Source organism: Puntigrus tetrazona, chromosome 9 (genome assembly GCF_018831695.1).
Source record: "Puntigrus tetrazona isolate hp1 chromosome 9, ASM1883169v1, whole genome shotgun sequence".
Lineage (NCBI taxonomy): Eukaryota > Metazoa > Chordata > Actinopteri > Cypriniformes > Cyprinidae > Puntigrus > Puntigrus tetrazona.
Window position 1 is genome coordinate 18,920,501 of NC_056707.1, and position 17,614 is coordinate 18,938,114.

The 17,614-nt window shown below is 36.2% G+C and overlaps 1 protein-coding gene across 1 annotated transcript in view; it reads left to right on the plus strand.

Moving 5' to 3' along the window:
* cps1 (carbamoyl-phosphate synthase 1, mitochondrial) overlaps positions 1 to 10,962 on the plus strand; it is a 34,861-nt gene extending 23,899 nt beyond the window's left edge. The window contains 8 exon segments of the mRNA XM_043248997.1: positions 521 to 605; positions 854 to 1,024; positions 6,103 to 6,177; positions 6,803 to 6,901; positions 8,093 to 8,152; positions 8,306 to 8,418; positions 10,549 to 10,678; positions 10,747 to 10,962. Coding sequence (XP_043104932.1) covers positions 521 to 605; positions 854 to 1,024; positions 6,103 to 6,177; positions 6,803 to 6,901; positions 8,093 to 8,152; positions 8,306 to 8,418; positions 10,549 to 10,678; positions 10,747 to 10,962 — 949 coding nt within the window.
* Positions 10,963 to 17,614: the final 6,652 nt, after the last annotated feature.

Consider the following 17,614-nt stretch of genomic DNA (forward strand, 5'->3'; position numbering starts at 1 on the left):
TTGCTTCTCCATCACATCTTTTTCCATTTGTTGTATAGTTTTTGCGTAATGTTTCCTTAAAAACATTTTTTTCCAATTTTTGATTTTGCTGATTATTTCCTTTTCAAGAACATAATGCTGAAACATAAAAACAAAATGTATTGTTACTGTGACATCCAGTTTGTGCAGGAAAAATCTAATCTGGCTACACAAAACATATATATGCTGGTGTCATTTTAAAGTCATCTAAAGTTTCTTTCAGTATGGTCTTGATTTTGTATTTTCAAAGATGAGCCCAAGATCAAAGCTGACTGTCAAAAAATAGATGTGATGTGATTGAAACAGGTTTATTCCCAGCAAAGTAAGAGGGCTAGCAGTCCATCAATGCGTGTCTTTTGTCAAAGACTTGGTTTATGAGTTGATTTAAACTTTCTGTAAAAGATTTTTTTTGATTTTATATATTTTTACTGTGATTATGTTTTTTTATTGTAAAGACTAGAGTAATTAGTAGTTTTTATTTATATATTTTTATTTATTTTTTTACTGCTACACAGAAAATTGCTAAGGCGTTTGAGATTTCAGGGCCGTTTAACACTCAATTTTTGGTGAAGGGAAACGATGTAATGGTAAGTTTTTGGTGACTTTAAAAGAGAGAAATTTCATGGCCAGTAAATCGACAACATTTAGAAACATTTTTATCCAAAATTATCATTAGATGTACTTTCCATTATTCTTTATTTACTCTGCAAATTATGCTTTCCTCTAAAACACTGGGTCATAGTAAGAAAGAAATGAATCATGATAAGCTGTTGAGTTTTTATTCAGCTTTGTGTGTAATTGGTTGGTTCCTCAGGACTGTTTGTTTCTGTCTCAGGTGATCGAATGTAACCTGCGCGCATCTCGATCGTTCCCCTTCGTCTCTAAAACTATCGGTGTGGACTTCATCGACGTGGCTACCAGGGTCATGGTGGGAGAACCCCTGGACGAGTCGCGTCTGCCCTCCCTAGAAAACCCAATCATTCCAGTCGACTACGTTGGCATTAAGGTAAGCCTGTATATTAAGTAAATGTGTGTTAGAGCAATGAACTAGCACATGCATTTTATTGTAGTTTATATTAATGTATCAAAAGTAGAATTTTTATATAGACTGATACAAATTACAAATGAAACATGGGCAAAATAAATGGAAATCTTTTGTATCATACATTTTACGGTCACTTTGAATCAGCCGATTAATCCAACCTTGCTAAATATATTAATGTCTTTAAAAAACTTTAAACATTTTCCCAGCATAATATTACTGTACATACCACATACTGTTTAGAGGATTATTTGTTTTTTACTTTAACTAGTTACTACTTACTAGAACAAGTCAGTTAATCGGCTTTAAAAGTGATTGATTGTACAATTAAATTACTAGAGTGTTAGTGCTGGTTTGTATCGCAGACTCACGTAACTACTTTAACTCCTGAACCTAAGACACTTGCCGCCTGAATGGTGTCTCTATTCTCTCAAAGTCATTTCCTGTGAAATGATCAAGGAGTTTCAGTGCAATAGCCGCAAAGAGGAGCCAATCACAAGGGAATAATCCCTGTCTCCTGCCAATCTCAAAGTTTTAAATACCTCATTTAGTGCTGAGTGGAATTTTAAACAGCTAACTGGATGTTCCTGTTGGAAAGAGACGTATAGGGGATTTACACTCTCTTGCAAGATTAAAGATTCATTCTCTCTCTTTTTCAAATGCATTTCTTGTTATCCTTTTCTTCAGTTGTCACTAAAATCTGATGGAATCTCATTCAGGCAACAAAAGCAAGTGGAACTATATATGATATATAATTTAATATAATACAAGTGCATATTATTAGTTCAATTTAAAATAAATACTGTTCTTTTGAAATATCTAATTCAAAGAAGCAGTAAAAAAAATTTTTTTTTTTTTTTATAAAAACATTTGAGTAGCACAACTGTTTTCAACATTGATAATAGTAAATGTTTCTTGGGCTACGCCTACATTAATCCGGAGAGAACCATGCATTTTCAAATTAAAATATTACTGTGGACAAAGCCTTGAGCACCAAATCAGCATATTAGAATGATTTTTGAACGATAAATTTGACTAAAGACTTGAGTATCAGCTGCTGAAGAGTCAAATTTGCCATAACAGGAATAAATTATATTTTGCAGTTTTTCTCAGTCGCTTTTGTGCTTTTTTTTTTTTTTTTTAGATCAGAAATGAAGTTTTCAAAACTACTTGCTCAACCTCCACCTTATCTAATCACTTGTGCACGATATAAAAGCAGTTATTGCTTTGGTACATTCATGCAAATGATTTTGGACATTTGTCTGCGGTTTCCTACATTTATCAGTTGCTAATATCATGTTGCACAAAATGTATTATACAGTTCTCTGCCATAGACTTACCCCTCAAAACATCGTCATTAGTTTATCTTCCAAGTCATTAAATGCACATTGGTTGATCTAGTTGTCATAAACTGCTAACCATATTCATATTCTACACGTTTTCTATTAGAATTTGCCATTAATAGTGCAAGTGAATCTTGACTTTTACAACTATACAGTTTGTCTCAATAGCTTTGGCTCAATTATTGAATTTTTTTTATTTATTTTTTCAAAACAATAAGTGCAGATCTCTGAACAATTAGCTTCTTGTTCACATCAGATTGGAATTTCATATTGATTTGAGCAAATTTTAAATGCTTTGGCACATGTGCAAACAGCAAGTACAATGGTTGATAAACTCTTCACAACTTCTCAATCCTTTGTCTTGTATTATGAAAGGTTGTTTTTAATGTCTGCTAAATTGGCAAATTAACTATTTTTGTGTATTTGTGGTAACATGAAATGTACAGTAATTGGACAAGCAAAATTACATTTTAGATGTAATACATTTGTACAAATATAAATGTATTAGAAAAATAAGTATATTAACATTTGTATTTATACATGTACTGTTACCTATTCTCAACAAATATCTGTCTAAATATCTATTTTTATAAAACCTTAATGTCCATTGTTGACTATGAAAAAGCAACAAAACATTTTGACCAATGCGGCTCACAAGATGGCAATAATACTTTATATTTTTGTGGCCTTAGCCAAATTACTGACAAGATAACTAGGTCTGAAGCATGTAAGTGTTTTGGGTGAGCAACTGAAGTTTTGAAGTTCCAGCAAACATTTGCAGACACTTACAGTTCAGAGAATATTAAGACCGTTTCGAAAAATGTGTAAAACAGTTCTATAAAATAGCTCAGAAGGTACATTTCATGAACCTTCAAATGGAAAGCATATATAGATTAAGGACAACACAAATTGACGGTGGATTAACACCCAGAAAACAATCAGGGTCAACAGCCAAGACGAAGAAGAGGAGTTAGGATGGTTGGTGGAAGGGTTCAGGGTGCATATCAGATAATTACAGGTTCAGTGTGTGAACAGTTTTGAAACTGTCTTCAGTACCGAACAATGCTTGTTAGCAAAAACTGTAAAAGATTATGTAATGCTCCCAGTTTTTTTTTAATTCAATGTGTTATGAACGAAATGTATGTTTTGAGACCGAAAATGTGGTTTCAGTATTGAACAATGTTTGTTAGCAGTTAAAAAAGCTTTAAGAACCACTATTGTGGACCATGTTGTCAGTCATGGCCTTACAATGACTGAGGGGTGCTGCTAAATATTGGGAGTTTGACCAGAGCTTCAATAATTCAAACATTTCGAAACTGTGGCATTCAATCAGTATCCCACATATAGAAATGTGGAAATTTGTTTTTAAAACTGATATGGCATACAGCCTTCTGCCTTTCAGTACAGTAGCTTTCCTTCAAACTGTACTCATAATTTACATTAGGTAATACTAACAGTGTGCACTGTTATATTGACAGCATGGCATACCTAAACATTTCGACTGTCTTGTTAAATATTTATTATTATATATTATATATTATTAAATATTATTTTGGCATGTTGCGAGTGAACAGATCTGTGTCGCCAAAGAAAAAGTAAAAAATCAGCGGTAAAGATAAAAGGACATTAAATTAAGCACAAAGTTAAATTCTGTCAGATTCAGGATAATATAAATAAATGACAGACTTCACATTGGTACATTATCCTGTTTCATATTTCCTCTGCTTTTGTCAAGCTGGGTAGCGTCACAAAAACGGTGCTCTTTCTGACTAACAAGTCCCAGATGTGAAGTCTGTACCGCCTTCCTCAGCTACAGACTGCTGCTGGAAAAAGGTCAGCATGTAAGAGTTTTTCAGAGAGCATGGACACACTTTGTGTTTCATGATAGTGCTTGTTATCCTTGTTCGGGAATCTGCTCCTTGGGTTAACCACAGAACCATGTTTTTGTGAAATCGGTCCACAAAGATAATCAAGATATCTCTCTAAAGATCCGGCTTTCTGCTGGCGTTATTGTTGGTCACAATATTTGCAAATTTGTAATGTATGCAGTGACCCATCAGGACCAGGAATGCCTGGTTTCCATGCCAACCGCTAGCCTTTAAAGAAGGCTCTATTGACCACTCTTTGCTACTTTATGTTCTGGAATTCTCCTCACAGGGTTGTGGTTAATCCTCAGGGGGTTTAGTGGTAATGTATCTGCTATGACTGACTTTGGAACAGTGCCCGGTTTAGAATAATAGTAGTAGTAGTAGTAGTAGAAGTAGTGTCCTTCACCTCCACGGTTCAGCCTGGTGGAGGTGTCCACTGGGATTCCTGCCACATCAACAGTGCTTCCGTACCAGAATGAATCAAAGCTGCTTGTGTTTATTCCCGCCGGTGCGGCCTTCTCTCACATTTACATGCGTAAGTGAGGCTAGCTTATCCAGGGCTGATTAAGATGGCTTCAAGGATGAGTTCCCCCTGGTGGCGCTCTGCAGTGGAGGCCGGGGTGGCGTGTTAATCTGCGCCCCACGTCCCCTGTGCAGGTAACGGGAGCTGTCTGCTTTTAATTGGAGAGATAAGGACGTCACTTCTCACAGGGCAATCTGCTTACCCTGTCACTTGAGTACTGCTTGAATAGTGAATAGAAGTCAAACTGGCTCCCCTGTTGGTCCAGTCTAAAACATTTCACTTTAACTGTCCCTCCCTGTCTTATAAGCCGACATTCAGTAGAATCCATTATCCAAATTCATCCAGAATCTTTTTTTCTATGAAATGTGTTTTGCTTATTTGGTTATTTAGCGCAGTCATTTCATTGTGTCCTTTCGGTTTGTTGTGTCTCTTCCACACAGTGAAGTTTTGAATGTCCCCGATGTGGATGATTCGGGTCTGCCAATGTTTCAGCCTGTGGGTGGCAGTGGTGTAGCAGGTTTATCGTTTTCTCATACACTTACATTTGAAAAGTTCTCGTATAATATCATTTGATTGGTGAAAACCACCCTAACATGTCAAATGCTCTTGAAACCATTAACCCTATATTAAAAATAGTCACATTAGACTTCCATTAGGCCTGTATACATTTTCTCGCTTTCTTGTTCCCAGGATGCATGATAAGCAGTGTTTCACAGATAAGTGTCAGGAGGCATACAGCATTTGTATCAGATGGCTTTTCTAAATAAATGGAAGCTTGCATCTCCTAAGTTGCATAAATATATAGCAAACAGTTTCTTTTGCAGTTCTGCGTGTATGGCAAAATTATTCTAAATGCTTGGATGTTACAGCAGTATAAAAAAAATCAATTGTTGTACATTTTACTTGTTAATTCAAAATTGTTTGTCATTTGTGTATGTATGCATGCATATATATAAATAAATAAAGGTTGGAGCAGGTACTATTATTATAAATAAAACACATTTATTATATTACTAAACAATTTACTTTAGTGCAGTTAACTCATTTGAACTTTTAACATTTGAACTTTTACCAAATAGTCTTGTAAAAAAATCTCCATCCATCTAGCTATGTATATACCTATCTACCTATAGATGGATGTATAGATATGTTAATAATCAATAATGCTGTTTTTACAGCATTTCTATTAAATGCAGTCCTGATTAGAGATGTTTTTAGAAACTTGAAACATGGTTATGTATATGCTTCAGCCAGTAAAAAAAAAAAAAATAAATAAACTGAAAGACCTCTGTTTATACTCTTTACTAGGCTCCTATGTTTTCCTGGCCTCGCCTGAGAGAAGCTGACCCTGTCCTGCGTTGTGAGATGGCTTCCACTGGAGAGGTACAGAGCTGCTTCAGGCACATTGATTACCGTTACCGCTGTCATAAAATCTGAGTTGTCCCCAGCTTGTGTTTTCGTCTCTGATTGCTGGGGAGCAGTCCCACTGTCGGGGATAAATATTTACATAGTGTTTACCAATTGTAGCCTTATTAGTTCAGTGGCTCTCATGGACACATACTTGTAGTTTTCCTGTCCAAATCCAGCAAAGAGTATTTTTATGTTTCCACGCGGGCCGGTTTACCTGCTCTCCCTGGCAACGAGAATACCATAGAAACCAGCCTGGAGGACAATGAAGCAGGAGGAGCATTTTTATCGCGCAGCACTGATTTCCAGCAATAGAACAGGAAGTACAATATCTCCACCCCAGATTTTACGATGGCCCCATTCTGTCCGTTTTTTCATAATTGTAATATCACACCAGTCTACCTTCATTCAGCAACATCTTTAATATGTTTGATTTATTTCACCTTGGCTTTGAATATTGTACTAATGGAGATAAATGAATAATTTATCCAGGAGTTTCTGCGTGCTGTGATGAATATTTGCAGATTTGCTCGTGATCTTAAAGATCAAGATATTTCTTTTTCGCTCCTTGTTTTTTTTCTCTTGTCTTTTCTCTCTGCAGGTGGCTTGCTTTGGACCAAACATCTACTCTGCCTTCCTGAAGGCCATGCTCTCTACGGGATTCAAGCTTCCCCAGAAGGGGATTCTCATTGGGATACAAGTGAGAGAGAAACTTTTTTGTTCTATTCCTTAAGGGTTCGATCTCCGAGGAATGCACCACATCCTCTCAGATTTACTCAGTAGAAAATTAACATTTCTGGCTTGTTTTGATAAGAGCAAGGTTGTATGTTACAAGTTGTTATTTGCTCAAAATAATAAAAGCTATAATACGAGGTTTAAGAAAATCAGTTGCTGAATATATTTAGTGCACATTCATGAGCATAAAACTGACACAAATTCTGTTAGTTTCTCACCCTGGTTCTTCCACAAAATCTTGCCAATATTATTTTGCATCCATGTACAGTTAAGACAAGTAATATAATATATAACATAATACAATATAACACAATACAACAAAATGATGTACAATACTTGGAACTGATTGATCTAGCTTTGTTCCTCATCAAATGTGAAGCCACATATCTCCGAAATTGATTATCCATAAACTACTAAAATAATAAAGCCACTAGATTTTGTTCATATAAATATAACCATCTCAAAGGGGTGAATACCATAACATATATTTCACTGTAGCAAGTTGCTACATGAAATATAACAACCTCGTGCTGCAAACACAAGATGTATAAAACGGGCAAATTATTAAATGCTTAAAATACTTTCTAAACTGTTTCCTAAAATGGTTTTTCTATGGACAAAATGATTTTGGTGAAAATGGGTGATGTTCACACGTCATTTTAAGCCTCGACTGTTTCAGAGGCTTTGTTTTATGTTTTGATGTAATATCATCATCGGCATGCCCTCTTTCATTTCCTCCTGTGCTCTCTCAGATGTTACTCTCAGCGTGGAAATCAAATATCTTGTCAGGGTCATTGACGATGCTCAGACAGCACTGTGTTCTAATGGAGTCTCTGCTATGAATGAGAGCATGAAATTCCCATTCGAAACAAACCCCCGGTTCTGTAGATGCTACCTGCCTGATGGCCGTACCTGGGGACTGCAGATCTGACATGCTTTTTAAAGCCTGATTACCAGCCCGTGGTTAAGTCTCCGTGAACACAGAGCTGTGCTATTGATCTGGAAGTGCTTAGAGGAAGACTTTTCTTCTAGAAATAGTCTGCTCTGTATCCATCCACACAGACTGCCTGACCTTTTGGCTTTGAAGTTTTTTTTCTGTCCGGCTATCTTTTTCTTTCTTCCTTCTCAGTTATTATTTTACATTTTTTGTCTCTAGCATTCATTCAGGCCTAACTTCCTGTCCACTGCTCATCAGCTTCATGAGGAGGGCTTTAAGGTGAGTTATTTCCATCCACTTCATTGAGTTTGAGTTATAGTTGGATTGAATCGTGAAGCAACAAAACAGCTGCAGACACTCTGGTAGTTTTTTGTTTTCTTGGCTGAATTTACATCTTGCATGAATAAAAAAAACAAGTATTTATGTCTTTAGCTCTATGCCACAGAGGGTACATCAGCTTGGCTCAATGCTAATGATGTTCCAACAATCCCTGTTGCTTGGCCGAGCCATGAAACCAAAAATACAACCTTACCCAGAATCAACAGGTGAGTACTTATTACAGCTCTCAACTGATAATTCGCAAAGACCTGCCCTCCTTAGTCACTGTTGCCATGACTGACAAACAATGCCACTCTCACACTACACGCGTGTTCTCACGCACTGAAAAAGAGAAATCTGCCAACACGCCAACAGAGAAGACAGAGCAGATTACTTCTGATATTAAATAAGGTCTCAGGACACTCAGCTTTTAAACTGTCAATTTGAAATGAATTCAAACCGATACCATTTTGTGGCTCTTTAATGTGAGATCAGTTTATAGCCTCAATTTAAACACGTGAACCATAGTTCGTATTTACATAAAGCGTTAAATGAAACTGAAATAAAATACTTTCTAATGTTCATTCAATTGCGGAACACATCATATTAAGTTTAAGTCCACCAAAGTTATTCTACTCTTCTGTCTGATTTATGGTTAAGGCTAGAAGGGATACAGTGGCAGCTACTGGGCTTATTTTTCCAGCCAACAATATAACATGAAACCTATAAAAATGGTTTTTAAAAGCATGTGATTTTGGAAAGATGACTTGAAGCTCGTTAGCTGCATTCAAAACTGATGAGCTCACATTGACAATCAACTCCACAGTGTTAATAAAAATAACTTAAAATATTGAGTATTTAAATTTAGCACTGAAATCTATGGATGCAGTGCCAGACATGACAGGTTTTGTGGTACCTGTAAAGGAATTCCTTTAAAGGAATTTCTTAGCTTATTACCGTTACTGTGGCAACCAGGAACAGCACAGCTTGACCCCTTCTCACATTTTATATTTACTTTGAAAAAGTTTCAATTCAGTCAATCTTTCTTACCCCATTTTAACATGGATTTATATGGAGAGCAGCTGTAGATGTCGGGGGTGATGGCGGATAGCAGCGGTGGCACATAATATACTTTTTCTGATTAGTCAGATCGCCTGTGAATCAAGCTCTTTGCAAACCGCTATAAATAATAATATATTTAAAAATGTTAATTATAAATAAAATGCATTATCATAAATTGCAATTAAAAATTAAAATGGCTAATTTTACATTTTAATCTCCTGAAAAGAAAACTTGAACTTTTTTTGTTCCTTTGCTCAGTCTCTCTTACTAATATTGGGAAATATTAAAATGAAGTATTTTATACCTTATGTAATGACAAATCTTTCAGCAATTGTTATATTAGTCTTCAGTGTCACAATCATTCAGAATATGCTAATCTGTGCTCCAAAAATGTTCTTGTGCTTATTTTGTGGAAACAGTGATACAATTGCATGTGGAATCTTAAGTTCAAAAGAATATTATTTAGTTGAAATACTTTATAAATGTCCTTTAAATATTTTAATGTCTTTAAATTAAAGCTTTTTGATTATTCCAATGATTCATTTAAATCAATTATTTAAAAGACAGTGTCAACCTACTGAAAATTTAGTAGCATCACTACTCCGTTATAGTGGTACTGCATAGGACCGCATATTAGTACTACATATTCCTAACACTGCGTGCTGTATTGCCTTCATGCTGATTGCTGGCTTTGTTTACCAGAAACATTTAGCTGTGACAGTCACTGATCGGCTGTCGTGAGACTCTAGAAGTTAAGTCTGTCAGCAGAGGATCCAGTCACCTTTGAGGCATTCAAGCATCTCTGTGTCACTTATGTTAGCATTCTGCTCTGGTGCACGGCTCTGTCGTAGTAAAATGCCTTCACAGAAAGCGCATTCTAGACACTGCATGCTGAGATACTTCAAGTATGTCTGCCATCTACCCTCAAGGGTTGCAGTCTTGTTGCACTATTTTGTTGTAATAAGAGATGTTTACTAAAGTTGGATCACAGATTTAGCTGATCACATGTATAACTAATCAGAGGGTGCTTTTAACACAGCTTCACATACATAATTGAGAATTGGGTTTACAGTTTAAGGTTTGGTGTCTGGTTTGAATTTTTGAGTAGAGTAACATTTTTGATACTTGTGTAAAGACTAATAAATAATGTATAACACTTTTGAAATAAATGTGAAATATGTTGAAAATCATGTGCACCCACATGAAAATCTAAAGTTTTTTTTTTTTTTTACTAAGTGTACATTTTGAAGTTTGTAAAAGGTTTTCAATGGATCACTCTGTTCTGTTCTAAATAGACTCATCAGTGAAGGACACATTGACCTTGTGGTCAACTTGCCTAATAACAACACCAAGTTTCTTAAGGACAACTTTCAGATTCGCAGGATGGCAGTGGATTACGGAGTACCACTTGTAACAAACTTCCAGGTCAGGCTTCTCTCTTAAATTTATCAGAATTAATTTTTGTAGTTGGTATTAAACACATTTTTCTGCAGGTTGTAAAGCTGTTTGCCGAAGCCATCAGGTATTCCAGCGATTTAGACGTCACCAGTTTGTTCCACTACCGCCAACGTGAGCCCAGACTGTCGAAGAGCTCTGCTGCATGGTTAACACGTAACCTCTAAAACAGGACAAAAGTTTGCCAGGTGGTGTTATCTGTTGGGGGGGCAACTGAACAGTTACAATTGGTTTACAGTCATACATCTAACTAGACAGGGCTCAACAGTAAAGGCCCACTCACACCATGAAATATAGCTTTAACAATGATTAGGCCAATTATTAGCTTCCATAACCACAAAAATAATAATATTGTTTATAAGCATATGCTGCAGTTTTGTCATCTGTTGCTGTAGTTGCTCAAGAGTTTTAAAGAGGATGATTCTGATTGGCTAGCAACGTTTTTAGTTCATCTTCTATAAAACTATTGTGAAAATGAAAAAAAGTTATTCCTGTGTACTGCTACAGTTGTTGTATATTTAAAATATTTATAAACTATATTGTATTAACATTTTTTCCCCAAAAAAACTGCACATTTATCAACTCCTGTTTCTTTTGTTGAGCCCTACTAAAACTATTACACAATTACAGTTATTTATAAATGTATATCCATTTTCTCAAACTGCGAATATTCAAGGTCTATTTTTTTACCTATAAATAAAGTAAGAGACCAAGACAAGCTAGCTATCATTAACTATAACAGTATTATTTGTATTATGCTGAATGTGGCATGTGTGAGACGGTGTTGAAGCTTTCTGGCTGTTTCTAACACTCAGCGCTATCGGTTCAATGTACCAAAGAACGAGAAACTGCTGCTCTCAGCACACAATAGCAGTTATGCATGTGATTACACAAAAAGATAATGATTTCTATGAATGTGTCCATGTTTGTGCCTCTCACCAGTGTGAGATTGGAGGATATGTTTTGACCTCCCTCAATAAATATGAACAAACATCACAAAGTTATTTTACGCAAGAGCAGATCTTCAAGAACAGGTCGTTTATAATTAACATGTTTAGTGAGATGGAGTATCTAATAAAAGATCCATAATATTTATACACCATTTCACAGCCTTTTATTTTGTGTTTTAATTTGAAATTTCATCTTACTGGAAAATCACAAACAGGAAATACTGGTCCAAGATAAAATGGATTTAAAAGTAGTGCATTAATAGCAGCAGCTTAATTGGTGCAATGTTATTTATCCATTTAACCTCAAACTGTCATTTCATGAGTGAAATATTTGGAGCTTCTTGGGAGATCTCTCATTCAGCTTTATTAGCCAGTAATAGAAATATCAAGCACTTGGCCACCTATTAGTATTACTCTGCACACACATTATGTTTATCACTTAAACATCACTTAAACTCTGCGCTAATTGGAAAAAGCTAATATTATGACCAAACAGCCCACTAGAGTGTTGCACATTATCTAGTGGTCTAGATATTGATGCCATAATTAAATCCCAACACATCTGTGTTTGTGTGGGAGCTAAGTACGCTGCATGTCACAGCTCATAACGATTGCGGAAATGAAGAAATGGGGGGAAAAACAGCAGTGTGGACAAACAAGTAGTGTGTGTGTATATATATATAAATAAATGAACTTTTGTGTGAATGAAAGCAAACATCAAAACAACTTTTTTTTTTGGTGAACTATTCCTTAGATGCAAGTTCAAGGGTCTCATTTTAAATGGATACAGATAGAATCTTTGGGTTCATTAGATCAACAGGAATCACTGAACTGGCACACAAGCATTTGAAACACCAACAGGCAGATGGCACCTTATGTCAGCCAGATGAGGGGGGGGCACCCATGTGGCAGTGATAGAGTTCATATTTAAGCCATTTTGTATTGGCTAATGGCCATTCATTTACAGCGGGGCATGTTAAGGCATTATGCTGAATGTGCCCATTTCGACCCTGATGCTATTTTGCAGCTGTTGGATCAAAACAGCTCCGTGCTGTACATCTGCTCAAATGGATGACAAATGGATGAAAATTTGCAGTTATTTTTCTGTGTTGTAGAATATATTGATGAAACAGACATCCTAATGCAGGTTGTGTGCAGTCTAAACATGCAGCTCTGCCAACAGGTGCTATTTGTGTTTGTTCATTATCAGGTCCAGAAGCAATCTTGCTCTCTTTTTTTCAAATTCCATTTTCTGTTCTGATTTTGAAAGAAAATCTGCAGAATTGTAATGTGTAAGGTAGTTAACAATGGTGAAATGTTTTTTAAAAAAAGCAGATATTAAAGGGGGAGAATGATTCATTTTGGGGGCCCTTAATTGTCCTAACTCCCACCTCAATTCAACATGGGGGGGCTGGTAAATGACTGCACTTAATTTTTTTTTTCAACAAATACATTTAAGCATTTTAACAGATTTAAGCTTATTGAAAAGCGTTACCTTTGTTTCATGTTGGCTATAAAACTAGGGTTTGCTGGCACTGTATGATTGACTAGGAACGAAAGTAGTGTGGGAACTGGCAGAGCATTTCCTGTTCAGTCATTAGTGCAGGTTTAGACTTGCTCAAGATCTGCCTCGGGCTAGTTTCTTATGTGCTTTGGGTTAGAGAACAGAGCAGCCACACAGCAACTGAAGTTAATTCTCCAAAGAATCAAATGATCCAAATTTGCCTAAAGTGCAAAGAGCTCTGTTTACCTTGTAAAGACTTTGAAGGGGTCTTGCAGTGTTCTTTAAGCAAATGGAGGTTAATTTGTTTTAGTCAGGTGCTCTGATTAAGTTCTTTACAGATGGCAGGACGGCACAGATAGCATCCTTTTTCACAGGCCTGTCTACATCCATTAAGACTAAAGGACGGGACAACGCGTATTGTCGTTTACAGCCCGTGAAGAATAGTCTATAGCCTCGAAAACAAGTTCAGCTCAAACTATCTCAGCCTGCACCTAATAGACCGATCCAATTTCAATACATCCTAGAGAAAACTCCCGGCATTATATAATATGCTAATAAGCGTCTCTCACGTTGCCAGTCTCAAGGCAAAACTATTACTTTTATTAGTTTAAAAAAAAATGCTATAGAATAGTCCAGCTGAGTAAAACTACCTTAAATAGCGTGCGCTTATTTTTCTGTTGAATAAGGAGAACCGAACAGGCCATATGTGACAAACAAGACCGCATAAATGTTATATAGCCTCTGGCTGTTGTTCAGCAGCTTAACTGTCGCAGAATGGGCGTATAGAGTAATGACTTGTGGACCCTGAGGGACACTTGGTACATCGTTGCTGACAACAGTGTCAAAATGGATCCTTAACCCTCTTCATATTATTACCACTTGAAAATGAAAAGCGATAGAGGGAGAACAGAGGCGAGAAAAGCTGCCGAACATAATTACCACGACACATTACGGCGCGCAATATTTTCCCCGCCATGCGAAACCTCTCGGAGGATTCAGACGTGCCTTGATATTCCGTTTGCGGTGAGAACTTTTAATTATACATGAATGAGTTTTAGTGCTGCCTTTCGGTGAGGACCTCTGAGATTAGAGCGCTGTATGCAGAGCTTCCAGGGGTCATGATTAGCTAGTCACACAAGGCTGAACGTTTGATTGAATTTAGCTGGGAAAATTAAATGTTGAAATTTGATAGGGTAGAGATTACTGTATAAGAAACTTAAATAAGGCCATCAGGAGAGCGGTGCACTTTTAAAGGAATGAAATCACAGTTGCTTCTAACCCTCTGAGGGTAAGAAGTGTATTATATTATAAAAAGCAGAGTAACATTGAATAGAATGATATTAGATTGATGTTGATCCCACTGTACCGTGCTTGGTACATGTAACCTAAAAGCTCTTTAATTAGATGAGAGCGCATTTCGCTCTATAAGTCTCTTTGGGTTCAGAGGGAACGAAAGACATCATGTAAAATGTGTTCGTGTGGCTATCAGTAGAGCCTCAAGATATTGCTCAGAGAAGCCAGAGATTAATAAGAGACTAGCTCTATATATGTAGACCTGTCTTTGTTTGTTTGTGTTTGTGTGTGTGTGTGTGTGTGATTAAATGTGGTCCGATTTGTAGACTTTGCCTCAGGATGGAGATTGCACTGCCATTCATCAGTATATGCCAAAGGCAAAGAATACATTTCATCTATATTTGACATTCTTTGCATGCTGCATACATGAGCCATGTAACTAATAATTCCATTTAATCTGTGAAGAATGTCACTTCACGTATATAAATTCATTTTGTGGCTTTTTTTTTTTTTAATGTCTTGGCATGCTATTAGCTATGTTTAAATATATTAATACCACACACACATACACAGTGTGTATGATTAAAAGACAAACATTAGCTTAAAGAGCATGTCTCCTTTTGAACTCTCCAAGGTTATTGCACTTGAGTCAAATTTAAATTATATCACACTTTAACATCTACATTAAAGACCAGTTTCTTTTATATCTCTTGGCTTTATTTACACACTAACTAAACAACAACTGTACCTCCAGACCAAGAAGATTTTTGGAACTATAAAGTTCTGACATTACCATATAAAAAAATATACAAATACCATTATTCTGTAAAGTAGGCGTTACAAAAAGACACAAATTTTCACAGTATACATTATACTTTTATAAATATTGTATTTGAGGTTAAAGGGGCCTTGCTTTAGTCCCTGGGCTTTTGGAAGTTGAATAGCCTGAATTCAGTGATTTAGCACTGCTTGAGAAAAACAAAAAAAAAAACATGACTGTAATTGCTGCATCTTTTTTTTGCCATTTTTAACCCCCTTTTAGTATGGATGAGTGAAGCTGGTGATGCCACTCTTGCTGCCTCACCGCAGGTGGGAACAAATTGAGCTGAAGCTCATTAAGGAAAGTGTCATGACGATGGTGATCTAACCTTCAGCCGTCTCTCAAAGGATCTCGGAGAAGGCCGGGCAGCTGCAGTTGTCTCTGTCCCTGCGCTGATCGAGTGTGCAGACTCAGCCATACTGAATAATGCACGGCACCTGCCTGAGCTGAAGGAGGCCTGCTGTGTTCTCAAGAAAGAAAAAAACGGCCCGCTAATTGACATTGGTTTCTCATGCTGTGCTAATGAATTATCCATGGGGCATGGATGAGGCACGGTGCGTGCTGTCCTGTTAGGTGCGTGCTGGTATCTTCAAGAGAGGTTAACAGATAAATGATGGGTGTTTTTAAGTGCCATCTGAATTGTTAGGCCATTATCCTGGATCCCGATTAGAAGATGAGATGTTAGGAAAGGGAGATGTCAAATTTCTGTAGGGAAATTACAGAATGTCTTCTATTACCTTGATGATTGTCATTACACTGAAAGATCTCCAGGCCATTAATATACTTGGGCTAAACAGGGTACTCACTTTTTCACTATTGTCTACACCTTTTGATGTTTGATTGTACATTCATTCTTCTATTGAACATTGTGCATGATATATTTATATTATATTGGTCTCTTGATAGAATCTGGTCCAACAGGTGGTCAATAACGGAACAATGCCAAATGAGAGCAAATTTGGTAAATGTAAAATTATTTGGTTTACATAAGAGCCATGGCCGTACTTTTATTTCATTTGCTGGGTCCAATTAGACCTTTCTAATTTCACAGTATGTGGTAGTAGCTCTACAATACTGTACAGTCTTCTACACAATGCAAATTGTGAATAATAAAATGCATCTAAATATATAATCATAAATGATTAGTTTAGAACCACTGATCTAAAGCGCATGGAGTATATTCTCAGGTGGTATACTGTAGAAATTCAATTTGATGATCAATTTGCTTTTGTGTTGCCATTCAAAGTACCCTATTTTGTCAGACAATATAACAGGCTGTTTATAATGTAGCTTCAATATAAGCAATCAGTCTAGAAAGTGAACATCAAACACATTTTATCCTGTGCATTATTACCTACAATACATGCTGATGTAGACAAATAAGCAAGAAACAGCTGTATACGAGCATGCTTAAATCACTGCAGGAGCCAATGTGTTGCACACAAAGACAAGCCATTTATGTCTGTTAATGTAAATTGATGCTGCTCACAGCTTGGTTTCATACTTGTCCGCTTTTTAATTCACTTCTTATTTTTTCCTGTGCTCTTATCTGAAATTACTGTTTAAAATTACTGTCTCTTATGAAGAATTTAAAACCCTAATTAGTCATACCTTGTCTCAGGAAACCAGAAACGTAACTCAACAATTTCCCTGTCATATTTTCTGTGAAGACTCAAAAAAAGAAAAATGAGGCGCTCTGCATTTCAAATAACAAAACTGCCCGTAGTATCACTTCCTTTGTTTTAGGAAAATATAAATTTGAAACATAACTATGGGAAGTAATTTGCATTCCAACAACAGTAAGAGACTCCATACTGCAATTAAACTCAAATTTGTGCTTGAAGTAAATTTCAACAATGGACAGGGCGCTGAAAATGGACATCCTGTTTAAAGCACCTTAAATGCTACTTTTTTTGTAGTGGTTAAACTCAATGCAGTAATTTTCTGAACAGAATAACATTTTAAAAAGAGTTTAATCATGTACTTATCCTCACAGTGTTCCAAAATTGTTTTACTTAAATATCATTATTTTCTGTATAATGCACAAAGGTACATGCTCAAAATATTTTTTTTTACAGTAAAAAAAACTACAAAAATATGCTAATACATTCGTTCATCCTCGGAACACAAATTAAGATCTGATTTAAGATTCATGATCAAATTTAAATCTGAGAGCCACCTGATCCTCCATAGATAGCAACGCAACTGAAATGATTCAGGTCCAGAAACGTAGTAAATACATTGGTAAAACAGAATGTGAAATCGGATTTGCAATGCTAGGAGAATCCTTTTTTTTTTTTGCACGAATAAAACAAAAATAAACTCAACTCAACCATTCT